Here is a 27,188-nt window from a genome sequence, read left to right as displayed (position 1 = left end):
CATTTATTTCCAAGGATGCTTTTTAAAGACAGGAGAAGAATATGAATAAGAAAAGAACAATAAGAAGAAATTTGAAAATTTACTTTCATTTGCTTTTTTTTGCTTGAAATTTCTTAGATGACGCAAAAAATTGGAAGGCGTTACATATTAGCTTTGCAATCGTTGCATTAAAATCTTACCCTAAAAATTTACATCTTCTCATAATGCCTTCAATAACATTTTACTTTTTCATTCTGAATTAGGCGTTCATTATTTCTTAATAAAATTTCCCACTGTACTATACTCTTTCCCTAAAAAAGTATAAAATAATCAATCTCCAGGAAAAAAAACCTTTATTATGACAAGAATTTGACTCAAAGTTAATAAGGGGGAAAGTCTGTTTTTTCTACCTAAAATCCTAAAAATAGAATTATTTTCTTAAAAATCTAAAAATACACGTGCTAAAATTAATGCTACGTTATAAATGTGTTCAAAATCGATCACTAACCAAAAACAAGTGAGTTTCCAGTGAAGTCAGCCATAATTTGAATGAACACCACACTTAAAATTATTATAAATTTTACTTTAATTTTCACTGCTTTTCAAATAAATGAGATCATGAGGGGTCATTTCCACGCAACTGTGGAATAACTGAACCATTTGCAGATCGTCAACGTGCAAAGCAATTAAAGCTCTGCGGTCCTTACTGTCAAATGTGTAAAAATGTGTTAAATTAAGGAATCGTAGTCAAGCATGTAACAAGACTGAACACAAATGGGCTTCATTTGAGCCAAACAACGCTGAGTGTCTCCCAGATAGAATATCAAAAAGAGCCTTTATTGTCTGTGTAACATGGCTGGGTTGTTAAAGTGCAGCGGGCCGTGGGCACGGCGCTAAATCACTTCTGTGCTGTCCAACCTCCCCAGACGAGCTCTCTTTGAGCCAGACGGGGTTAGGGCGGCGCGTGAACAGTCTAAGCTGATCAAGCATGACGTTTCTTTATCTCTGTGTCCCTTTTAATACTGAAATATGTTCTCTAATGTTTAAGAAAGAGACCAAATTTAACAGATAAAAGAGGATGATGGTGTCTCTAAAATAAATAAAAATGTGTTGTGTACTTTTACCTGAAGTGACTTTAGTTCCTCCTTTAGATTGTTAATCTCCTTTTCTTTTAACTCAGTACTGACCTGGAATTTCCCCTGAAATGTCATAAAATTATAACATTTACAAAAGGACAAAAGTACAGAGCAACAGAATTCCTTTCAAGGCCAAAGCTAGCGACTGATTTATAACCCCTCTTGCTGAATAACAATTGAGGGAATTAGCTCTTCGTACCCTCTCCTCCTCGATGTGGCGCAATTTGGCCTGAAACTTGAAAAGTGAAAACACATTATTTTGAGAATGAGGTGTTCGGATATGAGAACAAAACTATAATAATAAGCACACCTCCTTCTTAGCGGCAGTGAGCGATTCTGTGTGCTGCTTTGTGACTGTTTCATTTAGACGTTGCAGGGACTCCTTATTAAATAAAAAAAAAATAAACCAGAAAACATTGATAAAGGCCCGCTGTTTTATGCTGAATTATTTATTATTATTCAAAATGTCATACAGATCATACCTTCTCCCACTCCAGTTCCTGTTTCTCCAACACTAGCTTACTGATTTGATCTTCAAATCGGGCCTCTGCATCCTAAAAAAATAAAATCGGTTTTACTAAAAGGTTCAAAGAAATCATAAAAGCTGAGAATTCTTTCTAAATCATGAAGGTAATAACGAGGTGATGGCTGACGAGTAGCAATGCAACTTAACATGATTCAGAGTGAATCTTCTCCTCCCTTACTGGAGTTGAACCATGGGAGCAAACCGCTTCAAGATTTTTTGTTTTTTTGCTTTTTCATTCAGTCTTTTTTTTTCCAGAGAGGAACATTAGAGGGGAGGTGATATTTGTGGAAAGTCATCCCTATCCTCCCAATTCTCCAGGAGAATGCAGGTAAAAACCAATCGCTTGCTATATGCAAGGGACTTTTTATGTGCATGTGGGAGCAGGTTAACTCTCTGAGTTTGTTTTATAAGTTCATATTAAAGTATGGTACCAGTGTGGCAGTGTTTTTTTTCTATAATTGCAAATTATGTGAGTGAAATAAAAGAAAAAAAGATTTAAAATGATGCAGCAAATTGTGTAGCAGTTCTTTCAATGTTAATTAAATCAGAAAACCTCAGGAATATTTTTGGAGACAGTTCAGGGTTGATGACATCATAAAGCTTTCAAGTTTTTAATTGCAGTTCTGAATGGCTGCTTTTAATGGACACTATAACAGGAAAAGTATCTGTAAGTATCCAGGCATAAAAATGTGATGGTTTCACAAGAACTTTTGATCATTCACCCTCAACTTTTGCACTCGTAGCTCTCATTCCGAGTGTTTGTGCTGCCTTTGGACTATAATGATGATAATAAATTAACTTTGGACATTTACTTAAAAAGGAGAGATAATACAAAACAAAAAAATAAATAAAAATAAATAAAAACAAATACAACTAATATCTGAAAGGGAATCAAAAGACTTAAAAACTTCCCACTTCTACTCTAAACTAATTTTCTTACACCTACCTACTATAGTCCTGCTGCCTCTTTAATGACTACAGTTTCAAATACCTACACACACATTTAAATTCACATGAGTAAATATAAACCATATTTTTCAAAGTAAAAGTTGCAGTTTGTTGCATAGTTGGGTCATGTGCGACTTCTATGTGATTTTTAGAAAAATAAATAGCAAGAACCACTAGAGGGCACTGTAGGTGTGTTCCAGCATTTTCCACTGACAGCAACACAGAAGAAGAAGAAACGATGTTCAGTTTTACGCCAGGCTTGGCCGAATTTTTAGAGTGACACAGAGGATGAAGAATTCAACAGATTTAGTTCTTTAAATTGATTTAAATACTTTATTTGACACGTCATGTGAAAAATTGTTCCTAATTTACTAGATTCCGGTTACGGTTGTGAAGTGTGCATATTTTCAGTCCATTGTTGTTATCTATTCCGTTATGATTTACTTTTCAGCATAAAACGTCAATTCTTGGTCCTATATTATGTTAAAATAAAATCCTGACCTATACTGTAGTATGACTTATATTTGACTTTTTTTTAAGCTGCTACAATGAATACTTAGCAGCAACTTATACGCAGAAAAGTGTGACACATTCTGAAATTTAAACACTCGCTTGGTTCAAATTAGATCCCCTCACAACCAAAGTTGATATTAATAAATATCAACAGATATATCACCATTTATTCCTGTTTTGTATATGTGAATATCAATCATATTTATGTATTTGTTCTTGAATTATTTCCCTTAATTCTCCTTTTGAAAGCTTCTCCATGTAAGTTCAGGGATGAGCCAACCAAAGTTGGATCAAAAAAGAAAAGGAAAAAAAGCAAAACAAAGCCTTTGGAATTTGACCTGCTGAGGAATGTCCGGCACCACCATGACATCCTCCTGCCTCTTGACCCCCCACCCTCCCCATGAACAGCAAAACTACAAAGTGCCTCTCTGCCTGAGGAGAAACGAAGGCATCATTTCATGTTTGTGTTCCAGTTAACATGACAATAACAATAAAAGCTAAACGACTAACATCCAATTTTTGTCTCCCTCTAACCTTTAAGCACACAGACAGCGCTCTTAGTTTGAAAGTATGTGCTGGAGGGGAGAAGGCTTTTTATTATTGTGGTTAGTTCTTCTCAAACAGAAATTACTCTGTAGTCACTGGTCAAGGTCTAAATGACTATTGTGACCCCGAGACTGATAATGTTTATGAAACCAGCTGGTTCTGACCCAGACAGCAAGATGACTTCACCGCATTATCTCTATCTGAGTTCACTCCTCTTTAGCCAGACAGCGAGCCACTACTGTTGCAGTTTTAAGGTGGATGTAACTGTATAGTCTACAAACATACAAATGACACATTTTACTGTCTGAGAACGAAGATTATTATTAAAAAAACAGTTTTAACTGCACACAAGAGTGCTAAACAAACTGATTTGTCCAATTCTCATTAGAAATGATTAACTTATATATCTAACAATTTAACATGTTTAACTGGCACTTACTTTACACCATCACATTCCATGCCATCTCAAGTACTGTTACGAAATCATGAGAGGTTCAGTTCCTTTCTTTTTCCCATATTCTTAAAAAATTTTGGATAAAGTTCCATTCCGATGAAAATTGTGTTTTTGGTACTTTTAACACGTTTAGAACAACATTTTTTATTTTGACTAAAAATATAATATATATATATATAATATAATATATAAAAATATTTGACTAAAAAAAATGATAATTAAAAGACCACTGGGGATGATTTTAATTTTTAAAAGATTAAAGAATAAAAGGATCTCAAGTACTGTTAAAAAAAAAATAATGAGAGGTTCAATTCCTCCCTTTTACCCATTTTCTTAAAAAGTTTTAAAAAGAATAACGTTGTTTGAAACAGAGCTGTTGGGCTTACTCCGCATCAATGGTCCAACTCATATCTCAGAGGGACATTTTTAATGAACTCCTGCTGCTCTGCAGAAACTATGTCCTAGAAAACAACATTGGTTATTTGATTTTAGCTGAAAACTGTATAATTATAGATAAAAGACCACTGGGAACTATTTGAATGTTTAAAGAGGATCGGAAAGGGTTATATTTCCCATTGTGAAGCTGCATTCATTATGCTTCCCAAACAAGCTTAATCCTGGTGCTCCAGATTTATCACCTTGTCTGTTTTCCAGTTCTCTCTGCTGATTTGCTCATTCATGTGTCTCCACATTTTATTGACTGAACACGCCTGATCCCAGTTAGCAGCATCAGACGTTTAGCTGGAAAACAGGCAGGGTGACAGATTGGGTGAAACCAATATTTGAAATTTGTGATAACTTTAAAGCTAGCTGACTTCTGATGTGAATTAGTTATATAAGTTTATTCAACGTGTGAATAGATAAAAAAGATGCAAACATTTAAACTTTTTTCTTCTTTTTCTATGAAAATAACACATTTTCCAGTGGCGACAAAGACACACAACAATCATAAAGAGCATTTGAAGCTCTTACAGAAGTCGTCATGTGTTTCAACAGCGTAAAGACGGCATTTTAGTATCTTGTAGAGATGTTTCATTCATTAGGGTAATATTTTTAGTTCAAGCTTTTATCTTTTAGATGCAGAATGGTCAGGGGTAAAAGAAAGACACTACATAAAAAGTAGCTGGGTTAAAAAGTAAAAAAAATAAGGATGTAAATTGGATTGAATTAAACATATTTATGCATGATCATTTCACCAAATTCATGGACTGATTTTTTTTAAAGCAATTTGCTGCATCTTACTTCGATTTTTAAAAAAAATACATTAATGTTGGTTGAATTTCCTAAGTTAGTTTCTTTTCTGTTTTTCTATTGAGCTTCACTTGTTGTGGCACAAAAATAACTTTCAATGAGCGGCACCAAAAGAGAGAAAAACAATCTAAAGTTGTTGCAAGTATTTTAAAATTGGAATACTTTTTGATGTGCAAGCATTAGGGTCCACAGCAAAAAGCCTGTTTAAAAAAACAGAAAATGTTGTTTCTGTACAATAAATCGCTAATTTTTCATAATTTATGTGACTGTACGATATGCACATTTCAAAAGACAATGTACCTTAAATAGTTCCTAACTATCTTATGACTTCTTAAAGTAGTTAACAAATCAAATGGAGCCCTTTATGTAACTGACCAATCAATAACTCTTTTATTAAGATGCCTGCCTCCATCGTAGATGTGGGTCATTTGTATTTTAATTTAAGTTATTTTGACTTTTATTTTATACAAAACTGTTGTCCTGAAATGATGCATTTGTTGTTTTATGTTTTGCTATTTGTTCATGTATCGCAAATTATATCGTCATCGCAATATTGATCACCAATATTGCATATCGCAATTGTTCCTCACATCATGCAGTCCTAGTTGTGACTTTTTCTCTGTTTACATTCAGCATAAATTATTTTTCTAAAATAAAACACTTGAGGTCTTTCAATAATTTGGGCAGGAGAAAATATAATTTTGCAGATTTTTTCATCTACAAGTATGTTAGTAAAAAAGAAATATTCGTCCAGTTGCTGGCATGAAACTTGGCTTGGTAAAAACAAATATTGCAAAAGTCTTTCTACCCTTCGAATGTGCAGCTCCTCTACAACCTCCAACAGATGGGTTTTAAACTCCAACAGCTGAAGCAAGATGGTTCCTTCACTTTCAGTTTGGCTGTGTGAGCTGGACGAGAACAACATCTGCTCCGACGCAGGCCCAGGAAACTGAATCAGGAGAAATACTCACAATACTCACAAAACGACTTTTTAAGTCATCACAAAGAGATGCAGAATCAACTAAATGTATGCTTCACATTTCCAGAGCGCTGGTAAAATTCAGAAAACAAAAAACATCTTAACTAAGTACACTAATCCAATGATGAATGCTATCTGTGTTCTTTCAAATGGTCAAAAGTTGTTACTTACAGCAATGTGGGTGTGAAGACTTCCAGATTCTGCATTGCCCTCCATAGCATAAGTTCATCCCACTGGGCCTATTTCACCTAGTAATTGAGATTAAAAAACATTTAGCTGAAATGGTTAATAGAACAGGCTATCTAATAAGCAGTAATATTCTGCTTTTCCACTTAATTACTACATAACCTCTGCTAAATGGCTCCAGAGGATATAATAGGCCAGAGCATTAAACCCTAATGTGTCAGAATCACTGGGATCTGGCCTAATGCTTTTGAAAATGACTCAGTTTTTTTTCTCTCTTTGCAGTTAGAGGATCCACCTTGATAAGCTGTCAATGAACCTTTCCATTGACTCTAATGGGGGTCAGAGCAATAACACTGTGTGGACAAATTGCACTGTCAATGCTTTTTAAATTATCTTGGTTATTTAATTTGACCTGTGGATGTTCCTCTGCAACTGCCTCTGTCCCCTCAGCACAGGCAAGAAAACGAGTGACATACACACAAAAAACACACAATGTGTGCTAGTACAAACACACATTTATTGAAAACCAAAAGTAGTTAAGAGGGAGGTCTCCACTTGTCACTGATCTCTTAATAGAACTGATCTTTTTTTTTTTCTTTCACATGTGAACTGGGCTCCTATCAATCACGTTGAAGAATTAAATGATCCCTGATAGTATTGGCTACTATCATAAAAAGACTCTGTGACCCCCCCAGGCTGAGGAGGGAGGTGATGAGTTCAAATGTGTGTCAAAGTGATAGTGTACAATGCGTCTGATGTACACATTGTGACTGATTGTGAGAATACCAGAGGGAGTGTTTTCATTCATTCAGTTATACCAGTTTTAACCACCACCCCTAAAGCAAAATAAAAAAGTGCCAGTCGTTAAAATGGACCACTTATATAAAATATTAGATTGGTGATACCTTCGGGTAACTTTTGTTTTATAACTGCTCTTTGTACAAAAAGCATCATTAGAAGTAGAAGGAGGAAAAGGTTTTCACAATGCCATAACTTCAATAACTCTCTTGTAGTTACAGAAAATACATTTTAATACTAAACTAATAGTTTTTATTGGTATTTTGTCATTTATTTTGATCATTTTCATACTCGAAATTATACACTCTTCAACATAAAATACTACAACTTTCTCTTTAAATTGTAGGGAAAAAATAACGCCAGTATCATCAGAGAAAGGTCTTGAAGTTATGGATAATATTATAGCTAATATTATATCAATAACAAATAAATACAAAGACATCATGAATTAGGCCAAAGTGTAAAATTCCAATCATGATAGAAAGACTGTATAACCACTAGCATTTACCTAAGAATGCTTCAATTAAGCATATAAGGCATTAAAATATGTATTTTCAAAAAAAATGTTTTTTTTTTACCTTTACTTTCAGATTATGTTAAATCGATGCACTTTGTAGGTTTCCCCTTGAATATCTCAAAATAACACCAAAACAGGAATAGACCAGATTAGCCGTGAGATGCTAACCTCTAGCTAAATGCTAACGGGGAATATTTTCAAAATTAACTTTACTGCAAAATACCCCAAAAAAGGCTCATTCGCTGCATTTTTTTTGATATATGAAATATTTATTCAAAATTTTACCATTGTGCTCGAAAATATTCAACAAATAGGGTTTTATGAACAATAACTTACCTTTGCTATTAGCCTGTTAGCAAGACTGCAATTGGCTAACAGCTTTGCTGTTTTAATTACTCATGCTAAATAAAGTTTTTTTTTTTTTTTTTTTGGCCTGAAAGAGGACAACTGTACAACAAATCTTGAGGGTCAAAAAGGTTAAGTGCACTACATTGAGGTCTTTAAACAAACAAATTCAAGAATTGTTTATATTGTTATTGTAAGTTTTGTGTTTTAACCCCATGACCCCTATTGATATAAATATACATCAAACCACCCTTTTCTCCAAGGTTATCTTCATTTAACATTTACTTAAAAGCAAAAACAGAAAGTTTATTTTTTTTCAAAACTGGAACTACATTAAGGTATCAAGGGATAATTAGGCCTATAATTATTGTTTCATTTTTAAAAAAAAAAAATCTGAAAACAAGACAGAATTTGGGTTTAAATTTTACAAAATATTGTTGTTGTTATTCGCCTTTCGACATATCCGTGTTTTTTTTCCGGGCTGGGGACTCAGTCCCCCCTGTGGCTACATAGGTAAGCAGTAGCATGAGGGGTGTTGCCTGGGGACCTAATTTTACCAAAAATGTAAGAATAATTTAACATGTATCCTTAGTTAGGCCTTCCTGTGCCCACAAGTCCAATCAATGAGCTTTTGACTGTGAAAGCACTTAGTTTCTATGGCATTGTCTTGATAAGGTAATAAAAAAATCTTTAATTCAGGTATGATTCTAGCCAAAATCCAGTTCTGATGTTGGGTCACACAATTGTCTGCCTCCTCAACAAACAGTTTAACTTTAAGTAAGAACAATTTGTGATTTAAATCTATATTGTTAAATGAAATAGGACAAAGAAAAAGGAGACTAAAACATTTTGACTTAAGTTTTTTCATTTCAAGTCTTTATTTAAAACATATTTACATACAGTAAGGAATATGTAACAAGAAACTGTACATATCTTTTTTAAGATACACATAAAAACTAAAAAAATAAAAAAAATAAAACCTAAAATTAGGTTAATGTATAAACCTGAGAGAGTGTAAACAATGTCTGATGAGTTTTATAATTAAATTCATTTTATGAATATAATATTTTGTTTATATCATAGATTTATCAAATTGAATTAGGAATAAATCTTATTTTCATAATCAGTTAAACCAATATTGATTAGTACTTATAAAAGAATTATGCTGAGATATTGTTGGGGTGTATGAGGAATTCTTCTGTATGAGGAAAATATTAATCCTGAATGTAAAGGGTTTCATTGGTTTCACCTCAGCATCATTTCTTTTACTCCTCCTAGCATCACTTTAGTTATTGAGACTTTACTTTCATTGGATCCTTTAGCGACTAGAGTTGGAGGACTGACAGGCATATTTTTTAGGGTCTTGCAGTCTATGTTTGCAGATTTTAAATGATTGTCATCTGCAGCCGCTGCTCTTTACCGCTGACTGATATTTTATAAAAGGCTCTCTAATGTCCACTTCAGAAAAGCAGAACTATTTCAGTCATTTAAAGATCTGTTTAACATTTCTAAAAACTTAAGTGAACATCTCCTTTTGACCATCACAAGTCTCATATAATGACATTATGTGGTCACATTTTTTTTAGGTTTAAAGTGTCAACAAGAAATCTGTCAGACCCGTCTTTGTTACAGAATTAAGTGATCATGTCCATTCAATCAGCCTTTATGTCAAAAGATAAAAGACAAAAATATTATTAAAGGACAAAATATTTGTCCTATTTTGGGAGAGTATTTAATTTTGCTTTTCAGATGTAGACATTCAGTGTTGACAAGAATAAATTGATTTAAAAACTCTGAAGGGAAACATATGAAAACAATAACAATAAAATACTTTCATGCAATTAAAATATAAAGACAAAGAAAAACATTCATTCAATAATCTACTATCCTTAATTTTTGCATAGAACACATCCAGTTTTACTCACTGGTCTATTTAGTTCATATTCAATTTGAAAATAAATAAATATTTTTTTATTTCAGCTGAAAGCCATGAAAACAATATGTGACTTTGCCATTGTTGCCATCTAGTGGCCAAACATTAAAACTGCACCCATGAGCCAAACGCTTCTTTTTTCCTTCCCAGCGTGGCGCTGAAACTCGCTGTCCTTCCCGGCTTTTTCCTGTTCCTGCTCCTCCTAAAAACGACATCCTCTGTCTTTTTCCACTCTTCTTTTAACATGGCTTCAATAAAGGAGAGAGCTGCTGCGCTGAAGCTCGCAGAGAAGCTGTCTGTGGGTCGCCAAGGTGAGTTTACCTGAAGGCCTCTCTGCTCTAAAATGCTGAACAGAGGATTTGTGGCAGAAATACTCTGCATTTACTCTGAAAGTGCGCCCAAATGTTGTGTTTAACTGCCTCAAAACCATCTAAAATAGTATGTGCAGTGGCGAACTTAGTAGTTTAGGGGCCCCAGGTGATCAAAAACACGGGGCCCTATTCAACTCTTGTAGTCCTAAAAAAAAAAATAATTCTTTCTTCACTAGTCCAATTTTAGACAGAATAAATGTAAATAATCCAAATGTGTTGATAAGAAATAAAAACTGAATTACGTTTAAATGAACAATAATTTTTCCTTTGAAAAAACACTAAATTTACTGAATGTGCTCATTTGTTATCTACTCACTTTCCAGTAGAAACAAATCTTCTGTAAGGGCTAATGTTTTTGGCACGTATTCATGTCTGACCAGCACAAAAACTGGTAGAAATTGATGTTGGCCACACGTAATAATAATAATTTTAAGTGTGTCCAAGGGTAAAGTTATTGTTGATTGCACATCTTCAAATTAAAAGTCCCATTAGCTGTCACGCACTGTGGGAAATTTCTTCTCCACATTTGACTCATCCCCTGGGGGAGCGGTTAGCTGCAGACACCGCCGCGCTCAGGAACCATTTGGTGTTTTTAACACAAACTTTAACCCATCCTCCGGGTCCATTCGGCTAAGCAAAAAGTACAACACTGGCTGCACGTATTTAGAAAATCATGTGCGAAAAGTCACTTTCTCTCTTTCTTAAATGTTTTCAGTTTTTACCAAAGAAGGCAAAATAAAGAACAATATTTGAATGATGGAGCAAAACAATAAGTGAAGTTAATAATAAATAAATGAATAAATATTCTCAAAAAGACCAATTTCTGCCCCTCTCTTTGCCTTTCTTCTTCTTTTCTGTACCTTTTTTCAGTCATTAATTTTTTTTTAATCTTCTTTTTGAGTTTGTTTGATTATGTTTTATGTTTTTTACACTCCTCTTTGGACTTTCTTCCTGCACAATAGTTTAATTAACCTCTGCATGTTTCTTTTTTGACCATTTTCTCGCGATAAGGACATCTACAATCTCAGTATCCCAAGAAGTGATGATGAGATGGTGGTAATCTGTTTTGAGTCTCTTTATTTTGTGGTCACTGTAGGCCGTAACCAATGCCGTATAGCTTACACCAACAACTCTCGACAACAGAAAAAGAAACGCTCTGCAAATGTTGCTTTTTTAGTCATTTTTTGATTTAATGAAGCTATTTGTTAGCAAGTAGATGCAACAGATTCATAGTGGAGTTAGGAAACTTTGTCCCGCCTATGGCAGTTACTGTGTCGCAAACCTGAGCTTTTTCAAACCACTGTTTTTTATCTGCCCCGGTCCAACACGATTTGAATAAAGAAATATTTAGAAATGCAGTTTTAATCTTAAGTTATTTTATAAAAATGCTACAAGAATGTGTTAAACGCATCAAAAACACAATTCTCATTGGAGTGGTCCCTTTAAATGTGCCTCTTATAGCTCCTGGAGTGTCCACCGCCCCGCCATCCTCATCCTCCATGTGGAACGGCCTCATCTCCCACCTCAGGTCTACAGTGACAGTGAAGCGCAGACTAGTCCACCTCAAGTCCCACAGCGACTGTTTCCTGGGCGCAGAGGCCGTAGATGTGCTCGCAGACTACATTAAACAAACCAAAGGTGGGGACTTGTGTTTTGGAAAAAACTCTGCAGGTCTTGACACCTTAAATGTTTTTGTTTTTCCCACTATTAAAGGTTCCAGTGTGTCCCGGGATAAAGTGATGTGTGTGTGCCAGACCCTCCTGGAGTGCCACGTGTTTGAGGCGGTGGAAACGAAAGTGTTAGGCAAAATCAAGAAGCGCCATTTGTTTCAGGACAGCAAGAATGCACTCTACAGGTTAGGTGTTGATGCACAAACAAAAAAAACAAATAAACACAATCATTGAGTCAGTAAATCTAATGTCTGTCTTTTTACACACAGGTTTGCAGGTGCTTGTACACCTGCAGTCGATGACCTGGAAAGAAGTGCGCTTGAAAATGGGATCCAAAGACTCCTCCACAGCTCTTCTCCAGACAGGTGTTCTCATATTTCTATGTGTGATATCTGGACATCTTACATTTTGTGGCCTAAATCTCTCAGGAACTTTTATTTCTCCTTATTTTATTATTATTTTTTTTTTTTAAGTTTTCTACTCTTGCACTGCTTTTACATTAAATAATGCATTTGGCTCCCTTTCAATACCTTTTTTTGGCCAAAAAGTGCAAAAAAAATGATATTAAATTGTAATATTTTTATTTTTTATTACATTTTACGCAATAAATATACATTAATTTATGATATACATATAATTATTTTTTAATTATTATTATTTTATCTTTTTTTTCCCTCTTTTCACACATCTCTTCGCCTCCATCCATTTCAGAATAATGAAATATTGAATAACGTGTAGGAGTTTAACCCATATAACGTCACTTATGTAGAGGAGCTGATCACCAGTTTAACCCTCAGGGGTCTACAACCTGAGTCTTTAGGGCTACATCCAACTCTTTTGGTATTCTACTGTGGCTCTTCAATAAATAATCTTTTTTGCCATTTATGTTTAGATTTTTAAACTAAAGTTAAATTATATTGGTATTTTTTTAATCAGTGCTGACATTACCCTAAGGGTGTAAGAAAATATCGATTCAGTGAAATATCGCAATACTTTATTTGGTGATCAATTTAAAATACTGCCGAGGCGATATTTATTTATTATTTAAAAGCAAACATGTAGTTCAGTCTTACTTTTGTTTTCCACAAAAATGCTTCTTAAATTACTAAAAGTGACATTAGAATATCTCCATGTTTGTTTGGGTCAAAGTAACTTGTCCAGAATCTTGCCAATCCACGCCCCTACATTACTCTAATTCAAGCCTCCTTGAGTGCTTTAACAGACCTCCAAAATACAAAATAATTAAGCAAAATGATGGTTAAAGTTTTAATCGATTGTCTGAGCTGTTTGTTATTAGAATCAGCTTAAAGCACATAGTTTTCAGCTACACATTAGTGTCTTCTTGCTGCCAAATATATATATGCAAATAAATCTGCTGCAGTAGGAGAATCTTGTCTTTTATTTTGAAAGGAACATGTATGTGCTAGTGCCAAAATGTTGTAGTTATCTATAAAAATGATAACACTGTTTTAATTCTAGAATTACAAATATATAAAAGCTACAATTCATGAAGGAATGTCTTTATAAACATAAATATAAAGGCTTTTTTTTAAAGTGAGGTGCTATTTTGCATTTCTCTGGGTTTTGGTTAGTAAAAAAACAGAATCTTTTAGCATTGATGGTTGCAGACGCCTTCTCTACATAAAAATACTTTTTATTTAGTTAATTTTTTTGTTTGTCTAATTAGCACCAACGCCATATTCCATTGCAAAGATTTATTAGAATTAAGGAAAATGAAAGAATTTGTAAAGTTTTGCAAAAGGTGAAAATTCTTTGAGAGATTTTACTTCGCATTTGTGTTTTTGTTACATTTTGTTTAAATTAAACAAAAATCGGTCACTAACTCTAAAAAAAAAATCAATTTTTGTTTTTCTCTTACCTAATTAACAAAGGCTTCCAGAAGAGTCACACGTTCAAACCTCAGAGACGCCAGTAAAGGTCGGCCGACAGGGGGCTCTCTATGCTAACATTTCGTTGGAGCCTCCTGTGGGCAACCTGAGTGCCAGCAAAGCGCGGACGGACTCCATTTTACCTCAGCCTGGTAAGCCAGCACATGATGGCTTAATAATTTATTGATGTCTGTTTTTCCTGCACATGAAGCATGTAGGATGAATAACCAGAGACTGTACTGTCGTTTAAAAATGGTGCAACAAATGATTCATCTGAGCAAGAAAATATAATTCTTTAATATGAAAAAGCTAAAAAAAACATATAAAAATGTCATTTTGTAAAAAACAACAAATCAGTCTGCTTTATTTGGAAACAATCCTGATGAAAGTAATTCAGATCTGAACAGGTAGAGCTACACTGTACACTGATCCTTTTCCAGCAGCCGAACTCAAATGCTTGATGTCATGAACCCCCCATTTTTGAGTCAATATTACTACTATTATTGACAAGAAATACAAATAAGCTTCTTTAAAGGATTGCAAAAATAACTAAATCAATATGTTTAAATGAAATAAAAACAATAATATCCATAAAACTGTTGGAAATATGTATTTCTGATCTTCATATTTGTAATATCCTTCCACTCTGGTGTTTTGACACCCATTCAAAGTCTGCCCCCATATAAAATGTTCTAGCTCCGCCCCTTCGAAAAGCACACCTCCCAAACACTTCTTCTTTAGTCTCATCAATCCACATAGTATTTGTTCAAATGTTTTTAGCAAAATCCAGTTACTCTTTTCAAATTTCAGACAATTTTTTGTTCTTATAACAAAACTGTTTTGTAAATTAGACTTTTGAGAGATGTGTAAGCTCCAATGCATCAAACTGTTGCCACAAAATTGAAAAAAAATCCTGCTTTATTCACTTCACTAACTCAGTTGATTATGCATCTTAAAAGAGCTGAATATCTACAGTACCTGGAGCTTTACTGTGTGCTGTCTTGTCTCCAGTGGTGGACGAGGTGTGGCAGGAGCAGACTCTGCTCAGGCTGTTGCACCTGGTGGAGCTCCCTGTGCTGGAAGGAGTTCTTCAGTGCACCCACAACCCATCATCTCAGCTTCAGTCCAGCCCAGTGGGTCACGCTGACCCAGATGTGATCGACAGCATTAGAAACCCGGAGCGACAGATCCTCAAGGCTTTCAAGAACTCCCAGTATGTCCGACTTAAAAACCTAAAGACCAGCTGTGATGAAAATGGTGTTTTTGGTTTTTCTAACACGTTCTTGTGGCATTTTTCTGATAATGAAAGACATATGAAGAAAATTGAGCTTAAAATTGGATTTATGAATAATACTTTATTTCAATCAGTATTAATCAGAAACAAACAAAAAAAATACAGTTTTAAAATGAACTTATTTGAGACGTAGCTTGTGGATGGAAGTTTTTCTTTTCCATCAGATTCTTAATTTTTTTTAACTTTTGATTTTTAAACAGTGGAAATGTATGCCCTAAAATGTTATTTTCTATCAGTATTTCAGTGTTTTTATTTTCGAGATTCAACATTTCAGTAGCCCAGAAATTCGAAATTCGTCTCACTAAAACAACCATCCGATCTATCCATCCAATCGTATCATGGCCCCCAGCTCCTTGCACCGAGCTCTGAGCAACCAGGAGGGGAAGAGGGAGCGGAGTTGCTTGGTGCCAACAGTCCCGCCCACAACTCAGAATTTTCTAATAAACTATTTCCACTCTACAGAAAAAATGTCCAAAAAACTGAAAGAATGTCTTATTTTGTGTAAAAACTGAATAATAATAATTAAAAGGGCATTAGGAACACTTTTAAAATAGATCAAAAAATGATCTTTAAGCAGTTAAATGCTCATGGGATGGTGGAAAGATGTTTACAGAAGATAAAGATTTGATTTAATTTATTGTGATTTAACATTTTTGCATGTTTTGTGGCTGTCCTTTAGACTGATTTTAAATTATTGGAACTTTTTTTGTAAGTCTAAACTAAACTGGGGCAGATCTCTAATAGGACAAACCCTGTGGGGCTGTTTCTGTTTGTGCCTCAGGGAAGATGAGTGGCTCTGTGCAGCTCTGGACTGCTTGGACTTCCTCCCTGACCAGCAGGTTGTGGACCTGAGCAGAGAGATGCCTCACTGTTTTCCTAAATGTGGAGAAGCAGCAGGTAACTGTCTCCAAAACCCGTGCAAGTGTTTCAGCGTGAGCATTTCCTGCATTCAAACTATATGTATTGACATCAGAGTTTTTGCTTGTGCTGCAGCTCAAACCTGTGCTGAGCAGAGTCCTCTTCCCCAGAGCGGATTGGCTCAGTTTAAGCTGCTACTCTATGGGATACTGGTCAAGCACTACAGTAATATGAACATCAGACCTCTTTTGCCACAGAACTTGACTGATGTCTACTCAGCCATCACAGACCTGCTGGGTGAGGAGGTGGACTTTAATCTGGAATTTTACACCTCATGTCATTTTCACTATTTGTCTGCTTCACTTTAGTCAAAGCGAAGTTGGATAAAGCTTTGGAGGCCGTGCAACTGTGTCTGAAGCTGCTTCCACAGAGCAACAGAGAAGAGCTGCGCCGGCTGCTCACTTTCATGTCTTTGGCAGCTGACCCACTGGGGATGAGAGTAGACAAAGAGGTGAGGAATAAACCTCACTCTTCTACAACTTCCCTCTAACTTCACGATTCTTGTTTTTGTAGACAGTAAACAGGCTGGCAGTGAAAAAGGCCTTCTCCCGAGCAATACTGCACGGCAGATCTCTATCAAAAGAGAAGGAGGACATTCTGCTGGTCTTCATGCTTAGCAACATCAAAGAAATCTTTAAGGTAACGGATGTCAAACTATTTAACTGTGTTGATCGCCACTCGTGAAGACAGACTTTCTGATATTAATGTGGAACTACATTTGTGGTCCATCAGCAGGAAGATTTAATTTAAAACTTAAGGTTTTAAACTGATTAATTGGATAGTAGTCCTATGATTGACCCCTGGGGAACACCATTACTAACTGAACCGTCGATAATTAATTTCCCTTGCACACACACTAATCCTGCATTCACACTGGACGTGATTGAGTTGGGCATTGAGTTTTAAATCAATGTACAGACGCAATCTAAGGTCCAGAAGCGTGATTTTGGCGCCAGGTACGGCACGGCGAGAGACTTAGCTTTGGGCATATGACATTTTCAGTTTCTTGATCAAAGGGTAGAAAAAAAAACATGGTTGTTCAAAGCTGGGATTTTGGTCCTGAACCTCCGTCCATTTTCTTAACCTGCTGGGAGATTGTCCCGGTTATTTTTTGGCAAAGGCAGAATACATCCTGGACGGGTCACTAGTCTGTCAAGGAGTCCATGTAACTGGAGCGATCGCTTAAATTGTTTAAAACAGACAGGAATTTGTCTCACAAATTGGTGTGAACCCATGTCTTATAGTGTTTTAGAAAAAGTTTTTTTTTTAAGTTGTGATTTTTTTTTTGAACATATTTTCCTTCATCATTGCGTATTCACAGCAGCACTCCTGTCTCTTTGTTGCAGACACCGGGGGCTCTGCACCAAGGAGTCAGCAACAAGTTGGTGAGCCTTGCCCAGGGCAAACATCCAGATATGACGGGTAAATTTCTGAATGGAGCCTCTAACGCTCTGCCGCTGATTGGCCTCAGAAAATAATCTTCAGTTTTTTTCGATTTCTAAATCCTAAATAGTTTTGATGATCTTTCAGTTCACAAAATCTTTAGGAAAACCATACAAGTCTATAGGATACATGCTAAAAGTCTAACATGGGCAAGAACATGGTGCATTTTACTAAGCATAGATTCCTCCTATTGTATGATGTTTGATATGTGTGATTTTAAATAATAAAAATGCTTAGAAATTGGAAAATCTAAAATATAATGTGAAAGATTTTTTTGACACTTTCCCCTGGAAAGTAAGCAGTTATTTGGCAAATTTGTAGTTGAAATTCTGTGCATGAAATTTCAAGGTGACCATTGTTGACCTTTTTTATTTGTGAGGGGATGGGGGTGGTTGTAAATCCATAACGTTCTAATCCAGGTGTACCTTTAGTGCATGGATGTTGAACTGCAGGTATTGAATTCTGGCTGCAGTGCCCATTGTGAACACTAGATGTCAGTGTTAAATGAATTTATGTTGTATTTCTGCTACCCAAGAAAACTGTCCTGTAATAAGTGATCATGATCTCTCAGTCAGCTTCTTCTCTGTGCTTCAGGATCAACTTTAAACCAGGACATTTCCAGCAGGACATTTGCCGACTCTACAAAGAAGACCACGAACAAGGAACTGTGGATTCTGTTAAACAATATATACTTAGATACCAAGATGTCGGAAAAGGAGAAGAAGCGCCACCTTAGACAATTTAACCAAGCCCATCCGGAGTTATTTAATCAGTATTTTGGTGACTCTGCTGTCAGCTGGCTGTAACATTATCACATTTTGTTGTTCATTTGTCATACAGTGTTTATCAAAGTGATCTGTAAAGCATTTGATGGAAACTAAGAAAACTATAAAAAGTCATAAGAATGACCAAACAATTCCCCAAAGTTGGTGTTGTAAATGTTGTAAACTACCAGAAGACCAGGAAATGTGTGATGTAGGAAATGGTGCAAATAAAAAGAAGGATTTGAAATTTAAAAACAAAGCAGCATTGGTCTTATTCTTTATTTCATGTGTATAATGAAACTTATAATTCTAAATGTTCATAACAATTCATCCAGACTATTTAAGATTTACTGTTCAATCATTTTTAGTGAACCATATAAACTATTGAGTGAGATATTATCAATAAGATTTGAATATGGTTATTTTTTTGCGCAAATCCTGCGAAGTAGGCTACATTTATTTATGTATAAAACTAAATATTTAAGGAGAAAAATAATTATTTTTCATAAAACTTAATTATTCAGAATTAATCTTAATTATTATTATATTTAATTGCTTTTATTATAATATTTATTATTATTGTAAATATAAATTATTATATTTAATTACTTTTATGATAATATTTATTATTATTATAAATAATTATTATTATTGTATCAAATGACTTCAAAATTAATAATTCTAAGATTTACGTTCAATTATGTGATTGTAGATTGTTCCAAATCTGAACAAAGTCACTTCTGCATATTTTAGGTGGATGTGTGCATTTACAAGTTTAGTTGAACTGAGTCTGCGCACTGGAGGTGGGGTTCGGTGATGCAGTGTTAGCCACGCCCATAACCGGAAAAGCTGGTAAGGAAAAAACGATTTCCAAACCCGGCTTTGATGCCGATAAAATCAAATGTTTTGAAGGAAAAAAACGAATCCTTTCTCTTGTACATGACGCCGTTTGTCAGTGGGAGGAGCTTAATTAAAGCCGTGGAACAACATTGTGCGCTTTGTGTGAGTTTGAAGGAGCAGTTGCTCGGCTTCGTTGTTTTCTGTTGTTGACAGGGACTCTTTAGCTGTCTTGATTAATGAAGCGGGTTAGGATCAGGTCGTGAAAATAAAAAAAAAAACTGACCCCGCGAGGCTATCTGCGATTACTTGTGTTTACTTTAGCATCCCTCTCTCCGCCCATTAAAGTGACATCATACATTTCAACAACAACATCATTGATCCTCCTCGTGATTTTCCTCAGAAATTCACTTGTAGCCTGGAGAAGCTCCGGTCTGCAGGGTCAGAAAACCCCACTCATCTGTCACCTGTGGTCCTGCAGACTCCATCATGCCAAAGGACTCAGATCAGAAGGAGCCAAAGGATGAGAGAGCTCCAGATGTTCCTGAGGAGACTGTAAGAAAGAAGGTCCGGGCGAACACCCCGAGCCCTCACAGGGGGAACTCTCCTCAAGGTCAGAAACTATTCATGGCAATCCTTTTAAATATGTTTTCTTGACCTCCACCTTGTTTAGGATTTAAATGTTTAATATGTTCTCCTCACAGCTAGCCCTCCAAAATTTGTCTCTGTGGAGGAATTGATGGAAACGGCGAAAGGAGTCACCAATATGGCTCTGGCTCATGAAATAATGGTCAACCAGGATTTTCAAATCAAACCCGCAGAGCCTCCTGAGGGAAGGTCAGGATCTGAGTGTCACAAACGACTTTTATTGAACTCTGTAGTGCAAATTAAAGGGCATCTGTTTTGTTTTTTTGTTTCTGAGCAGCTTGGAGCGCCAGGTGAAGGAGATCATGCACAAAGCATTCTGGGATTGCTTGGAAACTCAGCTGAAGGAGGATCCTCCGTCGTATGAACACGCCATCAAGCTCCTGGCAGAGATCAAAGAGGTTCTTTACATTGAAGCATCTCCTCAGAAATACTGTTTTAAGCTTACAATATATCTAAATATACAAGCATCTGAATTGTCATTTTAATCTATGCTAATTTTTTTAATGATGAAGTTTTTAAGCATTTTTGCACATAGTTCTGTTTTCATTCCAGTGTCTTTAAAGTTTTGTTTACATTTTCAAATGAAGATAAAACACCTTCAACACACCTAGCAAATTAGTTAAATTACATAATAATAAAGCTTTTTTTCATGAAAACTCCTCCATAATCCCATTTTTGATATTTTGGAGGTGTCTTTTCTGAGTTTTGGACAATCTTTTTTCCCCATTTCCTCTTCTGTCGAGCAGACGCTGCTATCCTTCCTCCTGCCGGGCCAAGGCCGCCTGCAGGCCCGGATTGAAGAGGTTCTGGATCTGCCTCTGATCCAGCAGCAGGCTGAGAACGGGGCTCTGGACATCGGTCATCTGTCACAGTTCATTGTGGGGATGATGGGCTCCTTTTGCGCCCCCTGCAGGGACGAGGACATCAGAAAGCTGAAGGAGATCACGGAAATCGTTCCCCTGTTGAAGTAAGAGAAGAGTCAGTAGTCGGCGCTGCACGCCCCAGGACTTAGGTTATTTTTAGAAGGGATAATTTCATTCTCTTGCATTATAGCGCAAAAGTCTGTCCGACATAAAATGACATCATAATGGTTGAAGAATAAACGTAATGCTCCGTGTCTTATTTCTCCCCCGAGGGCCATCTTCTCTGTGCTGGATCTGATGAAGGTGGACATGGCCAACTTTGCTCTGATGAGCATCAGGCCTCATCTGATGCAGCAGTCGGTGGAGTACGAGAGGAACAAGTTCCAGCAGTTTCTGGAGAAGCAGCCGAGTAAGAAATCAGCATTTTTGTTGATATGTTCTGCTAGATTCATCCACTTGTAGACTCACCTTTTTTAAAAATAATCGTTTATGTTGTTTTTATCTTTAATGCATCAGTTATGAATCATGTTCAGGTTCAACAAAATTAGGGGTGTCAAATTATTGTATTGTTGTGATTAATTAATTTCAGACAAATTAGTGTGTTATTTTTAAATTGTGTTAATCTCATCTTTAATCTATAACTGTTGTCATGTTGTTAAATACAAAAAACAAAGGTCCGGTCAAATGCAAATACTACTGTCCTGCCGTGATGTCATCAATGTGCGACTTTGTAGTTCATAACAGAACTAATGCCCACGTGGAGGGCTGATCACATGGGACAGTAAAACTGTCAACATGGATTATGGGATTAATAAAAAGTTTGTCGTCAATATTTTTGGATTGCTAAGGAAATGGTTTCCTTCAGGTTTTTTGTGTTAAATTTAAGTACTCTGTTTTGTTTTTTCTTAATTGGTAGAGAGAAAAAATGCCTTTTGTTGGTGTAAAAGTAAAGGCTGGAAGTCTATTATATAAAGAGAACTTCATAAAGACAGTTTTTTTAGTTGTAATTTGACCTTTTACTGTGTCACAATGTTGTGAATTTATAGGAAAATATCTCAAAATCAGACTTTGACAGCGATTATTAGGTACAAAAAATTGCAATTGAAATCGATTAATGAGATTAGATTAATTGATTACAGGTCACAATTAATGAATCTCACAATAATCAATCGCATTAAAGCACCAAACAAAATAAAACCAAAAACGTTTTTTTTAAATGTTTTTCTTTTATGAATTTCAGCATTTTCTCCTTTTTACATTTGAAACAAGGTGAAATAAAGTAAATACATTCTCCAATTTGGGTAAATATATGTGTATGTTTATTAATTACCTTTATTTGATCAATTATTTATTTAATTATAATGTAATTTTGTGCCTAACTGAATAGTTTTCTAGAAGGTTTAGAATTGCTTTTTATTTTAGGTAACGTTTAAACCAAACTGATCTGTTATAGAAATAAACGTAATTTTTAGGAATTTTGATAAAAATGACTGTGAATTTCAGATCGAGCATAACAGAAAATGATGTGACTCTGCCACAGGAAATGGTTGCAAAACAAGCTATACATGGCTCATTTTAGAACAAACAAACATGCAATTGTTTTACATTTATATCTTTGATTTAGGAAAAAAAAAGGGGTAAGTAAAAAGTAGGCCTGTGAATGTTGATGCATTAACGCGGGCGATTAATAAAACACAATTAATTCATTAATATTTATCAATCGCGCTGAGGCGTCCTGCCGTGCAGCTGTGAGATCAGCGTAATAAAACTTCGTCTAAAATAAACATTAACTTTTTTTACATCCTGTTATTGAGATTTCATTAAAATAAAGAGCTAAAATGGGATTTATTTGTAGTTTTGGACACAATTTTTAATAAACAAGGCAGAGAATAAACGTCTCTGAAGGCTGCAGCTCAGAGCAGAGAAGCACCTCACCTGCTATGGAGGGGCGGGCAGCCGGAGCGAAACATAGCTGTCTGCTGCGAGAAATCCAAACAGGAAACCAACCATTATTTTATTTTTAGATGGGGACCGACATGAATTTTCCACAATATTGTCTAAAAATCGAGGAAACTCTGCAGTTTTTTTGCAGTTCTTTTCTTCTTTGACCCACAAAAACAGAAAAAAAAAATTCTAAACATTTTTTGCATATAAACTCCGCCCACAATCTCAGTAGCCTGGAAATGAATGAAAAAAATGAATAAATAAATAAATATATATGGATGGGTGGGTTATTCCTGTATTTTCAGCAGGATGTTTTGAGACTCCATTTTTTTTTCTTTTTTTCAATTAACTAAACCGTGAAAGTCAATCTTCAAAAGCAAATAAGTTTTGTTGTTTTTATGCCTAGAAGTAAAACCTTTTTCCCCAGATATTTTTGTCATTCCGTCTGCTTCCTTTTTTCTGATTAAACGATATCCTCCTCCTCAGATGCTTTAGACTACACTGAGAAGTGGCTTGAGGAGACGGTGAAGTGCCTGAAAGAATCCGATGAGGAAGGCTGTGGTGCGGCGGAGTTGGCCTCCCCCATCCGTGTTCATAATCGAGCTTATCTCCGCTTGCTAAAGTGGGACCACGCTTCTGTCCCCTTCCCTGAGGTAAAGTTACCGCTGTCCCTGTGCCCTCCTCTCAGTTGGTTTTAGTTTAGTCCCCTACTGAACCAAATGCTTCCTGTGCAGACGGTGCTGATGGATCAGGTTCGGTTCCAGGAGATGCAGCAGGAGCTGGAGCGCCTGGTTCTGCTGTCGTCTGTGCTGCTGATCGTTTACACTACGACAGGGGAGGCCATCTCAGGTCTGCCGGGACTGATGGAGACCCTCAAAAGCTCCGTCGGTGCCATGCTGGCTGACATGCACATGCCGTAAGTGTAAATCTTTCTCACATACTTTAATTTAGAAAGATTTTTGTCAGGAATTTGTTCCCTTTGAGGCTGTATTTGATTTTTTTAATCAATCAGTTTGTCGAGTGCCATTGTGACTAACCAAAGCAAAATTGTTTTCTAGGAAGCTACTTTGTTCAGGCATGATGATGAGCATGATGAGCTTTGATTTTCATGATATTAGGAAGATTCTGAGAAGACTGTGTGCTCTCAGACTTAGCAAGGACAGTTCATCTAACTAGAATCCAGAGAAAGATTTCTATGAAAAAAGTAAAAAAAAAAAGAGAGAAAAAAAAATTCTGTGATTTTTTTTTTTTTTTTTTTTAATTAATTTTGGCTAAAAATAATCAAACGTAAAAGACACTAGGAATGCTCTGACAATAGATCAAAAGATGATTGGAGTGGGACTGAAAGAGGGAAGACTTGGAATAGAGATGCTGCTCCTCCACATCAAGAGGAGTCAGTTGAGGTGGCTCGGGCGTCATATATGGATGTCTCTTAGAAACCTCCCTGGAGAGGTGTTTTTGGGATGTCCCACTGTACAGGTACCTCAGGAAAGACTCAGGACACGCTGGAGAGACTTCTGGTATCGGCTGGCCTGGGATTATCTTGGGGTCTCTTTAGAGGAGCAGGAAATCTGGATGTATAGATAGAAATCTGGACATCTTTGTCTGCTGCCTCCTGTCCCAGATAAGCAGAAGAAAACAGCTGCAGGTGAAAGTATTTGAACCCTTTGGAATTACTTGGTTTTATGCATAGACTGGAAACTTGATTGTGTTCAATTAAAAACATGAAAACATAAATTGGTATGATTAAAGCAGACGATGATTTTCTCCACTGTTGTTATTTAGACTGAGATTTAAAAAAAAGCACACATCATGTGCTGATTATGTACAGAAATTGAGGTACTCCCAAAGGGTTCACATACTTTCTCTTTCAACTGTAGTTGGATTTGATTGTCAAAAAGATCTGAATTGAATGATTTTATGCAAAACTTTTTTTTTCTGTAAGTCTCATCTGTTTGATTTTTGTCTCTCTAAAGGTTTTTTGTGACGCCTAATGTTACCCACTTTCCAGGTCCTTTAATGCACAAGAGGCCTTTGCAACCATCGGGGAGAAACTGTGCGTTGAGCTGAGTTGCTGCTTAAGCCGACATGGCTTCTCTCCGTTCTCCGCTGACGGCAGCAGCGCTCTGAAGGGACAAATCTCAGCTGTCATCCAGCCGGACAACAAAGTCCGAGCACTTATGGGTAAGCACATCACCCCCTGACTGCATCCGCTTTACACTGTATTTGTGTGACGTAAACGGCTCCCTCCTTGCAGACTCCCGGGTTCAGACCTACCTGCTGGCTGTCCTGGAGTCCAGTCAGCACCGGACCCCTCCTCCTCTCCCCGGAGGTCTGACTCCGATCAGCAAGGAGCTGACGAAGCTCGCCGTTGGCTTCAGTCGCCTCGTCAACTTCAACAAGCTGGTCTACTCCCCGTTCTACCAAAAGATCCTGCAGAATATCCTGACACCAGGCGAGAGTCTCAGCACCGTGACATAAACCTCTCAGATGATGTGAGAGCAGTTCTGTGTTTCTAATTGGATATTAAAGCCAGCACGGCACAGTGGGCACCTTAAGCTGACCCAATAATAATAAATACCGGTTCTGTTACATCTTTTCACTGTGTTTGTTAATTTATGAAGCTATCAGACCTAATCTATGCTTAAACCTCCTTTTGCGGTTATTACAGAGCTAGCTTGTAATGGTTATCATAACTTAAAGGCTCACTCCAACCATATTTTGATTGATTTTAAAAAATATTCCCAGTAGTCTTTTAATTATGATTATCTTTAGCCCAAAGAAAATGATTTTGTTTTCTAGATCAAAGTTTTTTTGCAGGGTGGCAGAAATTTGTTAGAAATTTAATTTGTGGGCGGGACTCTTGCCACAGAAGTAAGCCTCTATTTATTTCCCATCATCCCTTTGTTTACACTCTCCCGCTAGATGTCAGCTCAGACGAGGAAACTGAAGACGTTAATGGATCTATTTGTCTTCAAGTGGATGCATCAATATGAAGACTTGCTGCATCACAAAATACTTTTTCCAAGCTTCATTTTTTCCGTTTGCTCCTAATTCCATACAATTTGAATAAAGAAATACTCAGAAATGCAGCGTTATTTGTCCTCCATCATGATAAAAATACCTCAAGAAAATGTAAAAAAAACACAATTTTCATTGGAGTGGGTCTTTAAAGAGCTAATATCTTTTATGCAAACATCGTAGACTAAAACCGCCATCAGACTGAAAATGTTCATTCCTGATTAGAAAAGTCTCAGAGAATATGTCATGTCATATGACGGCTGGATATTAAGCTTACTTTTTAATTTTTTTACTTTTTTTTCATTTATGGAGGCATTCTCATGCAAAATGGGACTTTATCTGAGCTTGCACATGAACCTAATCATTCCTCTGTGGAGGTAAATGTTCTAACAGTTGGATCTTGAAGGCGAATGTTTCAAAGAAAGGATTCTTAGACATGTACTAAAACACGTGTGTCTCAAACCCTCGTTTTGTGCAAATGCTGTTTTCTCTATATTTAACAGGCAGGAGTGCGGGAGACTGAGCCGAGGAACACAAGCTGCATTCTGATCTCTTTCTCTAACGGATACAAACACACTTGACATGTTTTCTGGTTTGCATCTGTAAATGTGGTCAGAGGTGCCGGTCAGTGCTGCAGTCCCTAAATCTTATTTGAAATTTATTGATAACTTGTATTTAAAAAAAATGGGAACGCAGAACAAAAAAAGCTTGAGAAGTAACTTTTAATGGTATTTTCAAAAGCTGGTAAAGCAGCTAATAAAGGTCAGAGAATTTCAGAGTAAAGACAAAGTAGAGCTTTGCTGAAAAAAAGACTGTTTGACATTATTTTACAGCTTCTAAGATAAGCAGACCTGTGAATCTTAAGGGAAATAATATAGAATGACATAAACTTGCATTTTTTTGTATTGTTTTCACCTTTCGTTAACTTATTGACTGTTTTCCTCGATGGTTTGTTTGTGACTGAAACTTTGCTCCGAGGCAGACTTTTCATTTTAGTATTTTCGACCTCAGATTTGGTCGTAACGTTTTTCCTCCTCACTCCTCCGGGCAGAGTCGTGTTCCCTGTTCTGGGTCTGAACACATTGACTGATCACATCAGCTGATGTCAGTCTTTGGCTGTCAAAGAAACACAGTAATAAAGTATTGTTTCACCCACAAGTCCCTCTGCTTCATCTTTGACTCCCTAAACAGCATTTTGTTCATAATTTTTCTAAGTACACACTGAGAATAAGTGAAGTTTTTTTATTTGACTTTCAGTTGAATCAGATAGAAAAAATGACTAAAACTAAAACTAACTTTCATACATGCAGTACACAAAGTAGACAGTAGGTGGAGACAGAACTTAAGGATGGAAAAATGATCAGTTGTAAATCTAAAAATTGTAAATAACATAACACTTAACTCTTAAGCACTTT

At 36.1% G+C, this 27,188-nt stretch overlaps 3 protein-coding genes across 7 annotated transcripts in view; 2 read left to right on the top strand and 1 right to left on the bottom strand.

The window, feature by feature from the left end:
- Positions 1-8,551, bottom strand: part of LOC112152670 (myosin-4) — a gene marked incomplete in the record, with an annotated part of 23,002 nt that extends 14,451 nt beyond the window's left edge. The window contains 7 exon segments of the mRNA XM_024282384.2: positions 1,104-1,178; positions 1,315-1,350; positions 1,426-1,497; positions 1,598-1,669; positions 6,162-6,302; positions 6,504-6,580; positions 8,170-8,551. Coding sequence (XP_024138152.1) covers positions 1,104-1,178; positions 1,315-1,350; positions 1,426-1,497; positions 1,598-1,669; positions 6,162-6,302; positions 6,504-6,548 — 441 coding nt within the window.
- Positions 8,552-10,202: 1,651 nt separating this feature from the next.
- On the top strand, positions 10,203-18,700 carry LOC112152671 (DEP domain-containing protein 7). Its single transcript, XM_024282385.2, has 12 exons — positions 10,203-10,422; positions 11,944-12,120; positions 12,196-12,337; positions 12,422-12,517; positions 14,045-14,193; positions 15,053-15,254; positions 16,117-16,232; positions 16,329-16,490; positions 16,562-16,704; positions 16,767-16,892; positions 17,600-17,675; positions 18,291-18,700. Exons 1-12 carry the CDS (start codon positions 10,356-10,358, stop codon positions 18,500-18,502), a joined length of 1,668 nt encoding a protein of 555 aa, XP_024138153.1. The 5' UTR covers positions 10,203-10,355; the 3' UTR covers positions 18,503-18,700.
- A 502-nt stretch (positions 18,701-19,202) lies between these two features.
- tcp11l1 (t-complex 11, testis-specific-like 1) lies at positions 19,203-26,932 on the top strand. 5 transcript variants are annotated; one of them, XM_024282542.2, is made up of 10 exons: positions 19,203-19,312; positions 19,779-19,910; positions 20,002-20,134; positions 20,223-20,343; positions 20,692-20,912; positions 21,081-21,217; positions 23,239-23,405; positions 23,487-23,668; positions 24,764-24,936; positions 25,010-26,931. In XM_024282542.2, the coding sequence occupies exons 2-10, from the start codon at positions 19,787-19,789 to the stop codon at positions 25,231-25,233; spliced, it is 1,482 nt and encodes a 493-aa protein (XP_024138310.1). In that variant the 5' UTR covers positions 19,203-19,312; positions 19,779-19,786; the 3' UTR covers positions 25,234-26,931. The 5 variants fall into 5 exon arrangements, with proteins under 5 accessions (XP_024138310.1, XP_024138307.1, XP_024138309.1 ...); XM_024282539.2 differs by having other exon boundaries at positions 19,225-19,312; positions 19,701-19,910; XM_024282541.2 differs by lacking the exon at positions 19,203-19,312 and adding an exon at positions 19,319-19,462.
- The last annotated feature ends 256 nt before the right edge of the window (positions 26,933-27,188 follow it).

This window comes from Oryzias melastigma, linkage group LG6 (genome assembly GCF_002922805.2).
Source record: "Oryzias melastigma strain HK-1 linkage group LG6, ASM292280v2, whole genome shotgun sequence".
Lineage (NCBI taxonomy): Eukaryota > Metazoa > Chordata > Actinopteri > Beloniformes > Adrianichthyidae > Oryzias > Oryzias melastigma.
The sequence above is the reverse complement of the archived record's forward strand: the minus strand, read 5'-3'. Positions and strand labels throughout refer to the sequence as shown.